Here is a 12,876-nt window from a genome sequence, read left to right as displayed (position 1 = left end):
AACGCTGTCACACCGAGAAAAGCATGTCAGAGTGTGTGCATCCTTCAGAGGATGAGAAATCATCTTTAAGGTAGGCCTTGAGGAGAGATGACAGTGTCACTCCACGTAAATACTGACCTTATGTCCAGGGTTGGTGGAGGTATTATTTTTCTGATTCGAGCTGCCATTCGGCTTCCATCCAGAGCAAAACCTAACAAATGCTTGGCCTCCGAGCACTGCTTACCTCCAGTGATTCACTGCAGCTCTCTGTTTTGAAGTCAGATGCTCTGTCTTGGGGAACAGTGTGATGCTGCCGGTTATTCTGAGCACCCTTTCATGGGGACACGTGGAAGGGGGAACAGGAGGTGGGCTTTGACTTGAAGAATCTGTGTCTGGATCTGAACTGCAAAGTCAACATGCCAAGATTTATTCCATGTGTGTATTCTATTTCAGAGAAGTATGGACTTTATGGAAGGATTAGTACTTACCTTATTAAACCTAGCAAACTCTTGAGCACTTAGAGACATCAGTCAGCCAGCGATGGTCACCGTGTACAGACAGGCATGTGAAGTCTTCTCGCTCCAAGCCATACTCCATCCCATCTGGTCTTTGCCAGTAGCTGATTCCTAGTCATTCTTAACAGGTGACATAAGTGAGAAATCACTGTGGAATTGTTTGTGGAATAGAATATAACTCTTTGCTGGATGTTGCATCTTTATTTTCTGATTTTTCTTCTATTCTCAACATGAAGTTGTAGACATCAAATTAATAAGGAAAGGTGATACTACTGGTAGCTTGTAAGCTGTAACCAACTCAGACATGTTTTATTCAGCTTGTACAATTTTTTTTAAGTTTGACCCAATAGTTTAAACTTAAAATTGTTCACGTGTACACTCAAAACAGCATTTCTAGCATCTCTTAAAAAAAAAAAAAAAAAAAAAAAGAGCTAGCAACGCCAGGCTTGCCTTCCAAAAGTGGCAGCATTGACCTTGAGCTGGTCGGCTCTCCATCCACTGTGCACTTTGAGTTCCGAACATGCAGACAAAGAGCCAGGGGCCAATCATCACGGTGTTCTTTTCTTTATAATAGAAACATGGGCCTCTGTACCTGAGGCACCAAAATGGGGATGTGAAAGCTAAACAGAAAAAGTGTGCCTTTCAAGAGAAACGGGAGTGTTCCTCTGCCTCTGTGAGAAACATCTCTGTGTATATAAGATGCAAGTGCCCGTGTGCTGGCCTCACTCCCTGAGGGGACCTTGGAGGAGGATTTGAAGTGTATGTGCAAAACAACAGAACAAACGCTGTTCCTGAGAAAAGTGTTTCTAATACATGGGAAGAGTTTTGGAGAGGCGGCTTTTTAAAAAAAAAAACAGGCATGATGAGTAAGTAATTTAGGCTACTTGGTGATGATTACAGTACCCATTCTCCTAGAATGAGGCACGGCGTGCAGTAAATAAGACGTAAAGCAAGGCAGGTGTGTGAGGCGCATGTGTCATGAGGGCAGCTCATTGGCAGATGCTGCTTTACCGGGGTTTTTTCCGCTTGCGAGAGGGAGATCTCATCACAGCTTAAAGCCAGCATGCCTAATTAAGGATGGTGGTTTGCACTGACCTCTCCACCGCCCATGGAGTTCATTCTGGAGTGGCTGCTACTGGATAGTTTAAGTTCACAGCAACGTAGGTCGGGGTGAAGCATCTCGGCTCTGGGCCCTCCAGGCAGCAGCAGCCTTGACCCCATGGCCAGTCAGCACAGCTCATCTCCCTGGTTCTGCAGAGCTGGCCCTGGGAAGGCTGGAGAGGCTGCCACTTCATTTGCTATAAGTGACTTTAGTTGACGCACTCGTAATTCCACAGCCATTTCTGAGCACTACTTGAAACTGGACTCAAGTACAATAATTTACATTTAGCCCCACTGCGTTTTATCTTTATTACATTCAGATCATCATAGTCTTCTTGGACACTAACCCTCTTAGCTGTGTATTTCCTATCCCTGTCTAATCCATGAATGAGAGAAGCCTGATACCTCTGTTCTTCTACAAACTGAACAAGCTAAATGTCAAGTGAACAAGACGAGATGTTTCTCCAGCTAAAGTGTAACCCATTAAACATCATCCTTCAGATACAGTCCATCAGTCCTTTGCTATAAGGAATCTCTTTCCTACACTGACTAAGGAAATTTCTGCTGAAGTGAACGTTTTCTTGAAAATAGTGAACACCTCAGGCTGTGTAATCTGTATTAGAGGCTTAAAGGTATTTCTTTCAAAACTTTGAAAGATATTCATGACCAGGTCCAAAAATCTACTCCGCAAATATAATGCAATAGTCATCAGTGTGGCAGAGCCAAGTGATATTAGCAACAGGTGAGTACGTACCATTCCTACCTGCTTAGGAGGTTACATGCATTTATGTAATATTGAGAAGGAAAGCTTCAACATTTGGCTAAATTTGCTAAATTTTATCCAGCTTAGTTTAAACTAGTGACCTTCAGAGATTAAACATGATGAAAATTAGAGCTAATATAGTATACTGTGACTTATCTTTTGACATGTCGAAAATTTCTCAGATTTTCACCTAACTGGCTAGATCAGAGCAGAATACGGAGAAACAAGAATGGCTGTGCTACTGTTAATGAACAACTAGATGATTCTAGGCTTTTAAGCTACCTTGTCTGTGATCAATTCTTAACATGTTGACTTCTTGATCTATTTTTTTCTTATTTTGAGAAAACATACCTCTAAATCCAATTTATAAATCAAGCCATATCAAGAGTACAGGAACAGGGCCTGAAGAAAATTCGTGTGACCAAATACAACAGTGACATTCCCCTATTTTCAAAAGAATCTTGAATCACCAAAACATCGATACATCTATAACGACTTCTAAAGGGATTATTTTTAAAACCTGGATAACAAAGTATTAGCACAGGGCAGGGGGAAAATTTTTAACATTTTCATTGAAAGGCTTTTTTCACCATCTTTTTGGAGTTCTAAATGCAAACCAGGTCCCAGCCTGTGGCCTAGGAAAGGATTCTGAGATAATAAATATCAACGTGGCTTGGACTAGCCTACCTAAAAAGGAGAGTGTGAGAAGGACACTGAGAACTGGTGTTCTTCAAGTTGGCCATCTTCCAAGAAACACAATTTTGTGCCCTGAGCACTGAGTGGGAGGAATTCGTTGACAATGAAATTCCTTAGGCTGGAGTCAAAAAGTCTCATTTGCCTTCATTGAACAGCGAAGATTTTGCTTCAACTGATTTGATGACCTTCTTGGATTACAACCTTGTTTTGGAAAACAGTAAAAAGCTAGCAGTTTTCTCCACATAAGACCATGTAATTTGCTCAGCACTTACTTCATTTCATGCTTCTGAAAAGTAAATTCCATGGTAGAAGCAGTTATGTGCTAAGATGCATACTAAATGTTTCAATCAAATTTGACATTTTCTAAAAAGTCTTCACAGTGGAAACTCTGTACATGTAGACTTAAGACTCTGGCCCTGTACCCCTTTCTTATGTAACGCTGTCTTTAAGTACATAAGGTTTGGTTGTAAAAACTTCTAGCATAGTTAAAGTTTTCTTGAAAATAGTGAATACCTTGGGTTGTGTGATCTGTATCACAAGCTTAAAGGTATTTATCTTTCAAAGCTTTAAAAGATATTTATGGCCAGGGTCCAAAAAACTACTCAATAAACATAACATTGGGTTGGCAAAAAAGTTCGTTCAGTTAATGAGTACGTTGTTCAATAAAGTTCTTGGTGAAAATGAAAAATCTTTACTTAAAACCAAATGAACTTTTTGGCCAACCCAATACAATAGTCATCAAAGTGCCAAACCCACATGGTATTAGCAGCAAGTGAGACAAGAAGAGACTTGGGGATAGGGGTGGGGGGATTGGTACTGGTGATGCTTTATGTTTGAAGATACTAGTAATTTGATAGTTTTATTTTTTTATGTTAAGTACAATACATTAAACTGATGATAATCTAGAGGATTTTTGGAAAGAGCTTTAAAATAAGGGCCTTTTGCTGTCAAGGATTAGAAACAGAGTTAGACACGTCCTTAAATATTTTGAAAATCCAGAACCAGACATATTGGCCCATAATTAGGAATGGCCATGCTGATTTTTTTTTTTTTTTTTTTTAATATTCTGTCAGGTTGTGGTAATCTCTTTCCACAGACCCAAACTTTCCTTAAACCAGTTCTATGGTTATGATATGGTACACATCATACACCAAAAAATGGTAGCCATAGTTGAACATGGCCCAGTTACAAACTTATATTCTTCTAGACTAACCATCAGTTCTAGATTACTTTTAGAAATTGTCTACAGGGGAAAAAAATTATAAAAAAAAATATAAATAAAATTCAAGAAGATTACCTGTCATACCTCAAACTTGTTCGGGAGGATAAAGACAACATTCAGTCCTTTGAAGTGACAATCTCTAGCTGTCCTGTTAAGACATTCTCAGTGTGGAAGACGCTCTGGCTCTAAAGATGCCGCCACTTACGTCATTCATCATATTGTAAGCTAATTGGATAGTCATAGTTTAGTAGGTATGAAGTCAAACATGTGAAAGACTCTGCCTTAACTAACATTTAGCAATAGTATAATTCGTTTGGGGCTCTAGTGCTTTCAGATTAATCAGCTGGTCTCCTCACAGTTTTACTACCGTCACATATTATTCACATTTAAACATTGAAATCTTCAAGCAATACAAGTTTTCACTTACGGTCTCCAAAACTGACACAATCTAAACCAACTAAATCAGAGAATCTAAAAGATCATAAATTAGGTTTTCAATGACATGTTTCCCATTAGAGCTTGTTTTTAACTGGACCGCTGTGCATGTTGAAGGGGTACAACATTTGCAACCATGGATCGCGTGGGGGCAGGCGATGCTAATACTGCTGACGGTTCTGCTCCTGGAAGAGGGCCGCGCTTCCTGTTGCATGTGTTACACTGACCCTGTACTCTCTTTCCTTTCCTTTGTTTCCTGTGCCATGCTTGCTGTGTAGCAAATGGAATCTCTTGCAGTAAGTTAACTTTCTTTCCTACTCTTTGTCCATTTAGGCATGGACCCGTAACAAATCTTTTTTACTGTTACTGTTACATCCCTTAGCATGTCTCCCCTTTTTTGTTCCGTTTTCTTTTATTTGGTAGGCTGAAGACGGAGATTATTAGCACTCTGGGCTGCTTTCCTCCCAAAGTAGAAACCTATGTTGCTATGAACTCTCATGCTATCAGTGGAATATTTTTAGTAATAACTACCATTATCTGACCCTCATGAAAGTCAGAGTTTTCATAGCTAGGTTTCACCCAAAACTGTGAAAGGTAACATTTTGTTTTTAAACAATACTTTTTTGTCTGCGAGTCGCTGGCAGTTGTCTCTTACACCAGATTTTGAAAGGTTTCCACAAAGAAAAGTTTAAGTGACCATGTGTGTAACTAACAGAGCCAAAGATCTAGTTTGGGTTAACAAGGGAGTGTAGCTACTTCTTTAAACTTAGGATGGTTGCCAGCATTGAGAGATCAAATACATCTTAGTGGAACTGTTTTTCCCCTAAAGACCAAGGAGAAGGAGAAAGAAAATTCCATCCAGTGTGGTCTTAGCATGAACTTTAGTCACTTTTAAAAATGAGGATCAAAAGTATGTTAACAATACCATTAATGGAATATTCTTCCTAAAAACCTAAGTTTAAATCTTGTCATTTCTCTCCTTAAAATTGTCCCCCCCCCCCCCCCCGAATCTGTTTAAGTCATGTCAGCAGCTCTCAATTCTCAGCTGAGTTCTTTTTAGTGCGTTAGTAAAAGAAAGGCCCTCTTTATCCTTACTTAACCACATTTGAAGACTGAACAGTGAAGTGCTTGGTTTAAGCCACATGTTTAACCCACTTTCACTGGTGACTGCTGAGCCATGAAATTTTACCAAGTGAAGGGTGTCCTTTTCCTCTAGCAGAACCCCACCCGCCACCTAGGCGCTAACCCTTTCTTGCGATAAAACAGGCAAAGCTGAGAGGCTGTTAAGCAAATGCAGCTCAACGAGTAGTATGATCATGGGTGTTGCAATTACTCATGGTTTACTCTTCCTTTAAAGTACATAAAAGCCACATAATGAAAACATTTTCAATTCTGCAGGTGTGTATAGGGCTCGAGGGCCATTTTGTGTGAATATTTTTAAAACATTCTTTGCACAGAAAGTTTTGCATGCTTTCATAATTTCTCCTATCTCTTTAATTCGACAAATATCTGTTGAGCAGTGAGTAGAAGCATCGTCAGTAAAACGGATGCAGCACCTTAGACGATCATGTGACTCTTGTATTACACAGACTTTAGGCTGAGTGCCTGCACCCTAAACGGCAGCCAGACTGTCACAAGGGATAATCTCCCAATCATCTGCTGAATTTATAAATTTAACAGCTAGAACCACTTAATGTTGTCAAATATACTTTTAATAAAAAGAAATTGTTTTTAAAAACATATAGCTTATAAAAATTAAGACCACCACAGCTATAACTTGTAGATGTTAAATCCGCAATTTAATGGGCAAATATACTGGAAATTTGGCAGTTCACTAAGTCCCTTTATAGCTACTATTACTTTCTAATTAGTCATCTTCCAGGAGCTGTTTCATTCTATGTTATACTGTGAATTTCTCACTGATATTCATTGATTGGATTTTATTGTTGTTTTATTTAGAATGGTAACAGCTAGTTATGGTTCTTTGATTTAAAAAAAAAAAATACATTAGTCTCCACTAAGATTCCACTTATTATATAAGAATGACCCTTAATAACTACTTCTTCCCATGCAAATTCTCTCTTTAGCAATTGGAACTGTGTCAGAGGTTGTATAAGCTACACTTCCAGCTGCTGCTGCTTTTTCAGTCCTACTGTAAGCTCATCGGCCAGGTGCACGAAGTCAGCTCCATGCCAGAGGTGAGCCCGCCCACTCCCAACCGCAGCACCTGCCATGAGTATCACTGCTTGCCTTTTGTTCTCCCCCCACCAGCTTCTAAATGTCCAAGTGACTTTATTCCCACGTAGTCCTTTCACTCAAGCACAGGCCTTAACAGTATCTTGAATTTATTTCCGTGCTCGTGTGGCAGTGCCAGGACTAGGGTGAGGCGAGTGACAAACCTGGACACAAGATGCAAGGACGGCCTCAAGGGCGAGCCCCTCCCTAAATGCTGTGCCGAGAGCCTCAGCTGCCTCCCGTGACCCTGGCCCTGTGTCTGGGGATCCTTACTTGAAAAAGTTCCTTGTGTTATGGTTTTTCTTACCTCTAGCTTTTCATACTTGATCCTACACTGAGGTAAGAAGGAAACAGCTGTATAATGTTTGATTCTTTTCAGCTTCCCTGCCCTGCTTAGCATCAGGATGCATTAATATTTTTGAATGTAAAAGGTAAAATAACTTGAGCACACTGCTTCCGAGTGAGCCAAAATTTTCCTAGAAAATACTACGTGAAAAAATACTACTGCAGTATAGTAAATGAAATAATGGTGGTGTACACTGGATATTGTGGAAGTGCGGAGGGTGTGTGCTTAGTTCACCTGGAGACAAGGAGGTTGAAAGAGGAAACTTCCTGGAGGAAATCACACCTGAGCTGATTCTTAAAGGATGAGTTAGAATTAGATGAAGTGGGGGCTAAGGAGGAACATTCCATTAAGAAAAACAGCTTGCGCATAAACATAGTAAGAAAGAGAAAGGAACTGCAAGTACAGGCAATTTAGTATTGCTAGAATATAAAATCTAAACCAAAAGGAACGATGGACTAAGACGGAAGAGATAAGTAAAGTGAGATCATGGAAGGTGCTGCAACTGGGAGTAGTTTAGTTAAATCTTCACGGCAGGGATGTGGAGGGTGGATTTGATGACAGCTAGACTGGAGACAGGGAGACCAGTTAGTTATGAGGCTGCTGAAACAGCTCAGATGAGAGTCTGAACTAGGACAGAAGTGCTAGAGAGAGGAAATGTGAACGATATTTTAGGACAAGAGGTCAGTGAAAGTGATTGGGTGAAGGAGAGGGAGGAGTTGAGGATGATGCTCAGGTCCCATCTCAGATGAACTAGGTAACCGCGGAGCCACAGCTGAGACAGCGATGTCGGAGGAGGACTGAGACTATTGCACACCCACACGGTCAAGCCTCCTGCCTGCTGGTCAGTGACCGAGTCTGCCTGCTAGACCCCATCTTGCAGGTAGTTAAATACAAGGAAGTGCAGCTAAAGGTGCAGATGTTGTAACTGTCAGGGAACAGTCCCGAGTCCATGAAACAATCGCATAGCAAGCAGCAGGGTGAAGACGGAGCCCAGAAACCTCACGTCTGAGTTGCGGGCAGGGGAGGAGGAGACAGAATGACAGCCACTTGGCCATATTTATTACTCAGTGTGGGAAAAAATGAAAGTGACTGTATAGTTTTTAAGTATACAGTTGGCCCTTGAACAACAGGATTTTGAACTGTGTGGGTCTACATATATGTGGATTTTTTCAATAAATATATTGGAAATTTTTTTGGAAATATGAAAAACTCACAAACTGCGTAGCCTAGAAATAGGTATGTCATGAATGCATAAATGCATCTATATATATACAGACGTATATGTAACATATGAAATGTGTGTTAATGGACTGCTTATCAGTAAGGCTTCTGGTCAACGTTAGGCCCTTAGTTAAAATTTGGCGGGGCAGGGAATCAAAAGTTAGACAGTGCCCCCAACCCCGAGTTGTTCAAGGGTCAACTGTCCTTTCACAGATGCCAAATCTCAAGGGAGGCAGGAGTCAGACATCTTTGTTTATGAAGAGCTCCTCACAAACCAGTTTTCCTCCATAGAATCACAGAGTATCAGATAAAAGAGAAGACAGTTGATGACTGATCTGCTCCATTGCCAAGACAGAGTTTCCTCTTCTAGCAAGTGTGAACAGGACCCTCAGAGCCCACCTTTGCTCAAAAAATAGAGGACAATGCAAATGCAACTCACGTGTCATTTTCCATATTAAAAAAGTAACTCAAGTTTCACTTCAGAGTAGTAAATTACGTTACATACCGTGTATATATAATTATTTTAAATCTGATACATTTAAAGTGATTTCTCCTTATTTTAAATCTAGATAAGTTTTAAATACTATACACATACAGTATTTAAAACTGACCTAGATTTAAAATAAGAAATTCACTTTCAAACTTAAAAACTATATGTCTGAGATACTCTAACACCTTATGTAAAAGGATTACCTCATTAAATTTTGAACCTGGGACTGGAGTACAGAGTTGCCTTTAACCAGCATCTGTGTGAAGACAGTCCTTGAGGGCTTCAGTTCTACAGCTTATCCAATGAGCAAGCTGGGAAAGAAGAAAGGTAAAGACGTTGGGTAAATCAGCTTTCCAAAGAAAATGGGCATCCTTGGCTTGCATTACGAAGGGAAAAAAACCTTTATATTCATATCAGTTTCTTTTAAATGCTCTTGAGGTCAACTGCAAAACAGCTGTCTTCCATAGTACACTCTGGTGGCACTAAGAAGTGACATAGGTTCTCTTTATGATTTACTTTTTAACAACTCGGGATCTTCTGGTTCCAGTAATTTTGGGGGAAGATATCTCTTACCTCTGTAACGTAAGCACTAACATTACATTGAGATTTTTTCCACCTCCCCCTTAAAATTATGTTTTTCATCTTTCCCCATGGTGTAGGAGTAAGGAGAAAAGTTTATTCTTCAAACAGGATCTGTGTTCATGATTACACTTATTGGGCACTTATGTGCCAAGCTATTTGTTTAATCTTTAAAATAACCTGCAAAGTGGATAATATCTTCAGTTGCACAGATGAAAAAACTAAGGCACATAAAAGTCTATTTACTTGACTATGCAGTAGTCAAGAATGCAGGACTGGCATCTAAACCGAGTTTTAGAACAACTCCTGAGCCTGTTCTCTTGTGTGTTTTACGACCACATATGCCCTCTGCTTAAATAGAAAACATTATAAAAGGAGTCGATCTTTTTATATAAGGAGAGCATCCCAGCTATTGATACACAGTTATTCAACACATACAGCCCCATAACCCTATATATACCACCCAGTACGGTTTCATCTGTCCTATTTTAGTTTACCAAAATATTAAGCTTCTGCCTAACTAGACCTCATACAAATTTTTTTACTTTGGAGACGTAAAATCCAGCCTACAACTAAATACAGTAAAAATACACTTTTTTAACAGCTGCTAAATATGTCCAGGGAACTGAGTGACCTAAAGAGAAACCTGAAGGAGGCCACTGCAGCCATCGCAGCTGACCCCCTCTATGTAGAGGGGGCATGGTCTGAGCCAAGCTTCACGTCCACTGAAGCAGCCATCCAGTCCATGCTCGAGTGCTTGAAGAACAATGAACTTGGCAAGGCTTTACGGCAAATCAGGGAATGCAGGTGACGCTACTGTTTCTATTCAGAGACAGTTAAAGGAAATGTGTGCCTAATAGTTACTTTGTCATGGTTGGGGACTAAATCACTGCGGAAGGAAGGAACATCAAGATGTTTATATAAACTTCTCAGATCTTTCCCATTACCACTCCAGAAACATCAGATTTCCGAACTTATTGTTTAAAGTACCAGTGTTGGTCATCTGTCATTTCTAAAATGTTCAAACACTTCAAAGTATACCCCAACGTAATTTTAAAACTAATTATTTGAATGTATCCTCTTTGGGTTTCTTCTCCCTACATTTTGATAGTATATTCACATTTATTGTAACCAGAATGTTATAGCAAATAAATGCTTTAAGATTATGGGATTCCATTCTGATATTTTTATACTTTCGATATTTTTATCAAAACCAATTATGTTCAGTATTCTAAAACTGATCATGGTGATGTTTACACAACTCTGCATATTACTGAAAAAGCCACAGAACTGTAGACCTTGGATAGCTGGATTGTAGTGTATGAATTATATCTCAGTAAAAGCTGTTGTATTTGAAAAAGCAATTTTATTACACTTTAGATACACTCATAACCTCTCAACCTTGTGAATAATAGTGCCTGTAATCTCTGCTGTTCTTTTCTGACTGCAGAAGTCTGTGGCCTAATGACATCTTTGGAAGCAGTTCTGACGATGAGGTCCAGACACTCCTGAATATTTATTTCCGTCATCAAACTCTGGGACAGACAGGTACTTACGCACTGGTGGGGTCTAACCAGAGCCTGACCGAGATCTGCACAAAGCTGATGGAGCTGAACATGGAGATCCGGGACATGATCCGCAGGGCCCAGAGCTACCGGGTCCTCACTGCTTTCCTTCCAGACTCCAGTGTTTCCGGCACTAGTCTCTGACAGGAGCCTCCCGTCCCCCATGGGTGCCAAGCTGGGGGTGCTGCCATGCTGGGGTGACGTCATTCAGTGTCTTCTCAGCCTTCAAAAAGCTTGGTCAGACTGTTCTCCCTCTTGTGACCTGTAGGACTTTTTCTAAAGAGGATGGCAGAACTTCCCACGTGTAGCAATACTATAAGAACCAACGTAGCACAGGACATTCTGGAACAGCCTCCATCCGTCATGTTGTGTGGCACAAATGTGTTATGATTTTACTGAGCAAATGCAACTCACTACTGAAGATGTGACTTCCATCGCATACCAAAGCCGACTACTCTGAACAATACCTTCCTTTCTAGAAACAATTTTACATTGGCAAAAGTGCAATGTTTTCTTCACTAAAAAAATTTTATATTCTAAAACTTGTACATTCTTTCCCTTTTTTCTTTTTTTTCTTTTTTCTTTTTTCTTTTTTTGGTGGGCTGAGGAAGGGGCAGGCAGAATGAAGCTGGCCACTGAAAATTATAAGACGGTCAAAAGCTGACAGCCTGTATATGTGAAAAGGGAACTGTAAATGGACAATTTAATGTACACTGAAATTTGAATACAATTACTGTATCTAAAAGGAGCTGCTATGAAGTACCTTTCTTATGTTGCTAGGCTACTGTTTTGGAAAGCCCTGGATCTCTTTGCAGGGGTCTGTCATTAGGACCCTCGCACCAAAAATGGTCCAGATAGACCTTTTTTTGAGGATCTTGGCTGCTTTTTACTAGAAAGTTGCTTTTATGAGCTTATTTATACTACAGAAGGATGAGTGTTAATTTTAACCAACTTTGGCATTTTGTAGAAAAAAGTTAGACATTCACATTATAAATTCCAAGTCTTTCCACCTGTTACGCATGCATATTTTAATATCCATTTGGATAGCCAGAAATAGAATCATGAAGGTAAAATATGTTATCACTTTGTTTCTTAAGAAATGTCATTTTATTTGTAATATATGTGTAAAGGGCCATGCTTAAGTTTTCTCCTTAAACTTAATGCTGTCAGGTGTTAGCTGTGTGCATGTAAACCTGTTGCACATCAGAAACATATTCAAAGTTTATCTATGTAACTTATTCACTCTGTAAATACATTTAAAGTTTTTGTGATGCAATCTTGGTTGATATTCTGTTCAGAACTTCCTTTAGACTAAAAGAAAAAAATACATATTGACCACAGGTTTTATTTCTGCTTAATGAAGATTTGTCTTGACGTATTTATAGTTTTGCATGTGGGTTGCCATGGTGACAACCCCAAGGGTACCACACTCATATGTATCCCATGAATGGCAGCCAGTGGGGTGTGAGGAAAGTACAGTGACCCTGGGAAGCAGGAGGTCTCTGTAACCTCTTGAAGTGGACACCAAAGACTGTGACCCTCAACCAGCTCTCACTGTGATCAAAGAGAGAAATCAGAGAAGTACAAAAGCTCTAACTGCCCACAGCCTATCATTAGGTTGTCATCCTTAAAATTCTGAAATAGACCCATAAGGATCATGAAAAAGTAGTAAGAGTTTTATTCTTTCACCAAAACCCATCAGTTCTTCATGCCACTGGAAAACCAGGGT

General features: G+C 39.8%; 2 protein-coding genes across 6 annotated transcripts in view; one reads left to right on the top strand and one right to left on the bottom strand.

The window, feature by feature from the left end:
* The window catches only part of FRY (FRY microtubule binding protein), a 307,260-nt gene extending 294,764 nt beyond the window's left edge, over positions 1 to 12,496 (top strand). For 2 of the 4 annotated variants that reach the window (XM_057707897.1, XM_057707898.1), the window contains exons 59-61: positions 6,799 to 6,909; positions 10,187 to 10,389; positions 11,033 to 12,496. In XM_057707897.1, the coding sequence (XP_057563880.1) occupies positions 6,799 to 6,909; positions 10,187 to 10,389; positions 11,033 to 11,291 (573 nt within the window). In that variant the 3' untranslated portion in view covers positions 11,292 to 12,496. Of the gene's footprint in view, positions 1 to 4,989; positions 5,008 to 6,798; positions 6,910 to 8,804; positions 9,231 to 10,186; positions 10,390 to 11,032 lie in introns of those variants that run through there. The other 2 variants (XM_057707896.1, XM_057707899.1) reach the window with 2 other exon arrangements.
* Positions 585 to 12,876, bottom strand: part of ZAR1L (zygote arrest 1 like) — a 75,060-nt gene continuing 62,768 nt past the window's right edge. Inside the window, exons 5-6 of one of the 2 annotated variants that reach the window (XR_009049072.1) lie at positions 9,207 to 9,314; positions 585 to 614 (exon numbers count right to left, since the gene is read on the bottom strand). Coding sequence is in view for 1 of the 2 variants with exons in the window: in XM_057707905.1 (XP_057563888.1) it covers positions 9,249 to 9,314 (66 nt within the window). In the remaining variant the exon portion in view is untranslated. Of the gene's footprint in view, positions 615 to 9,206; positions 9,315 to 12,876 lie in introns of those variants that run through there. The other variant, XM_057707905.1, reaches the window with a different exon arrangement.

The sequence above is a fragment of the Hippopotamus amphibius genome, chromosome 14 (genome assembly GCF_030028045.1).
Source record: "Hippopotamus amphibius kiboko isolate mHipAmp2 chromosome 14, mHipAmp2.hap2, whole genome shotgun sequence".
Taxonomy (NCBI): Eukaryota; Metazoa; Chordata; class Mammalia; order Artiodactyla; family Hippopotamidae; genus Hippopotamus; species Hippopotamus amphibius.
Note: the sequence above shows the minus strand (reverse complement) of the source record. Positions and strands in the feature narration are given on the sequence as shown.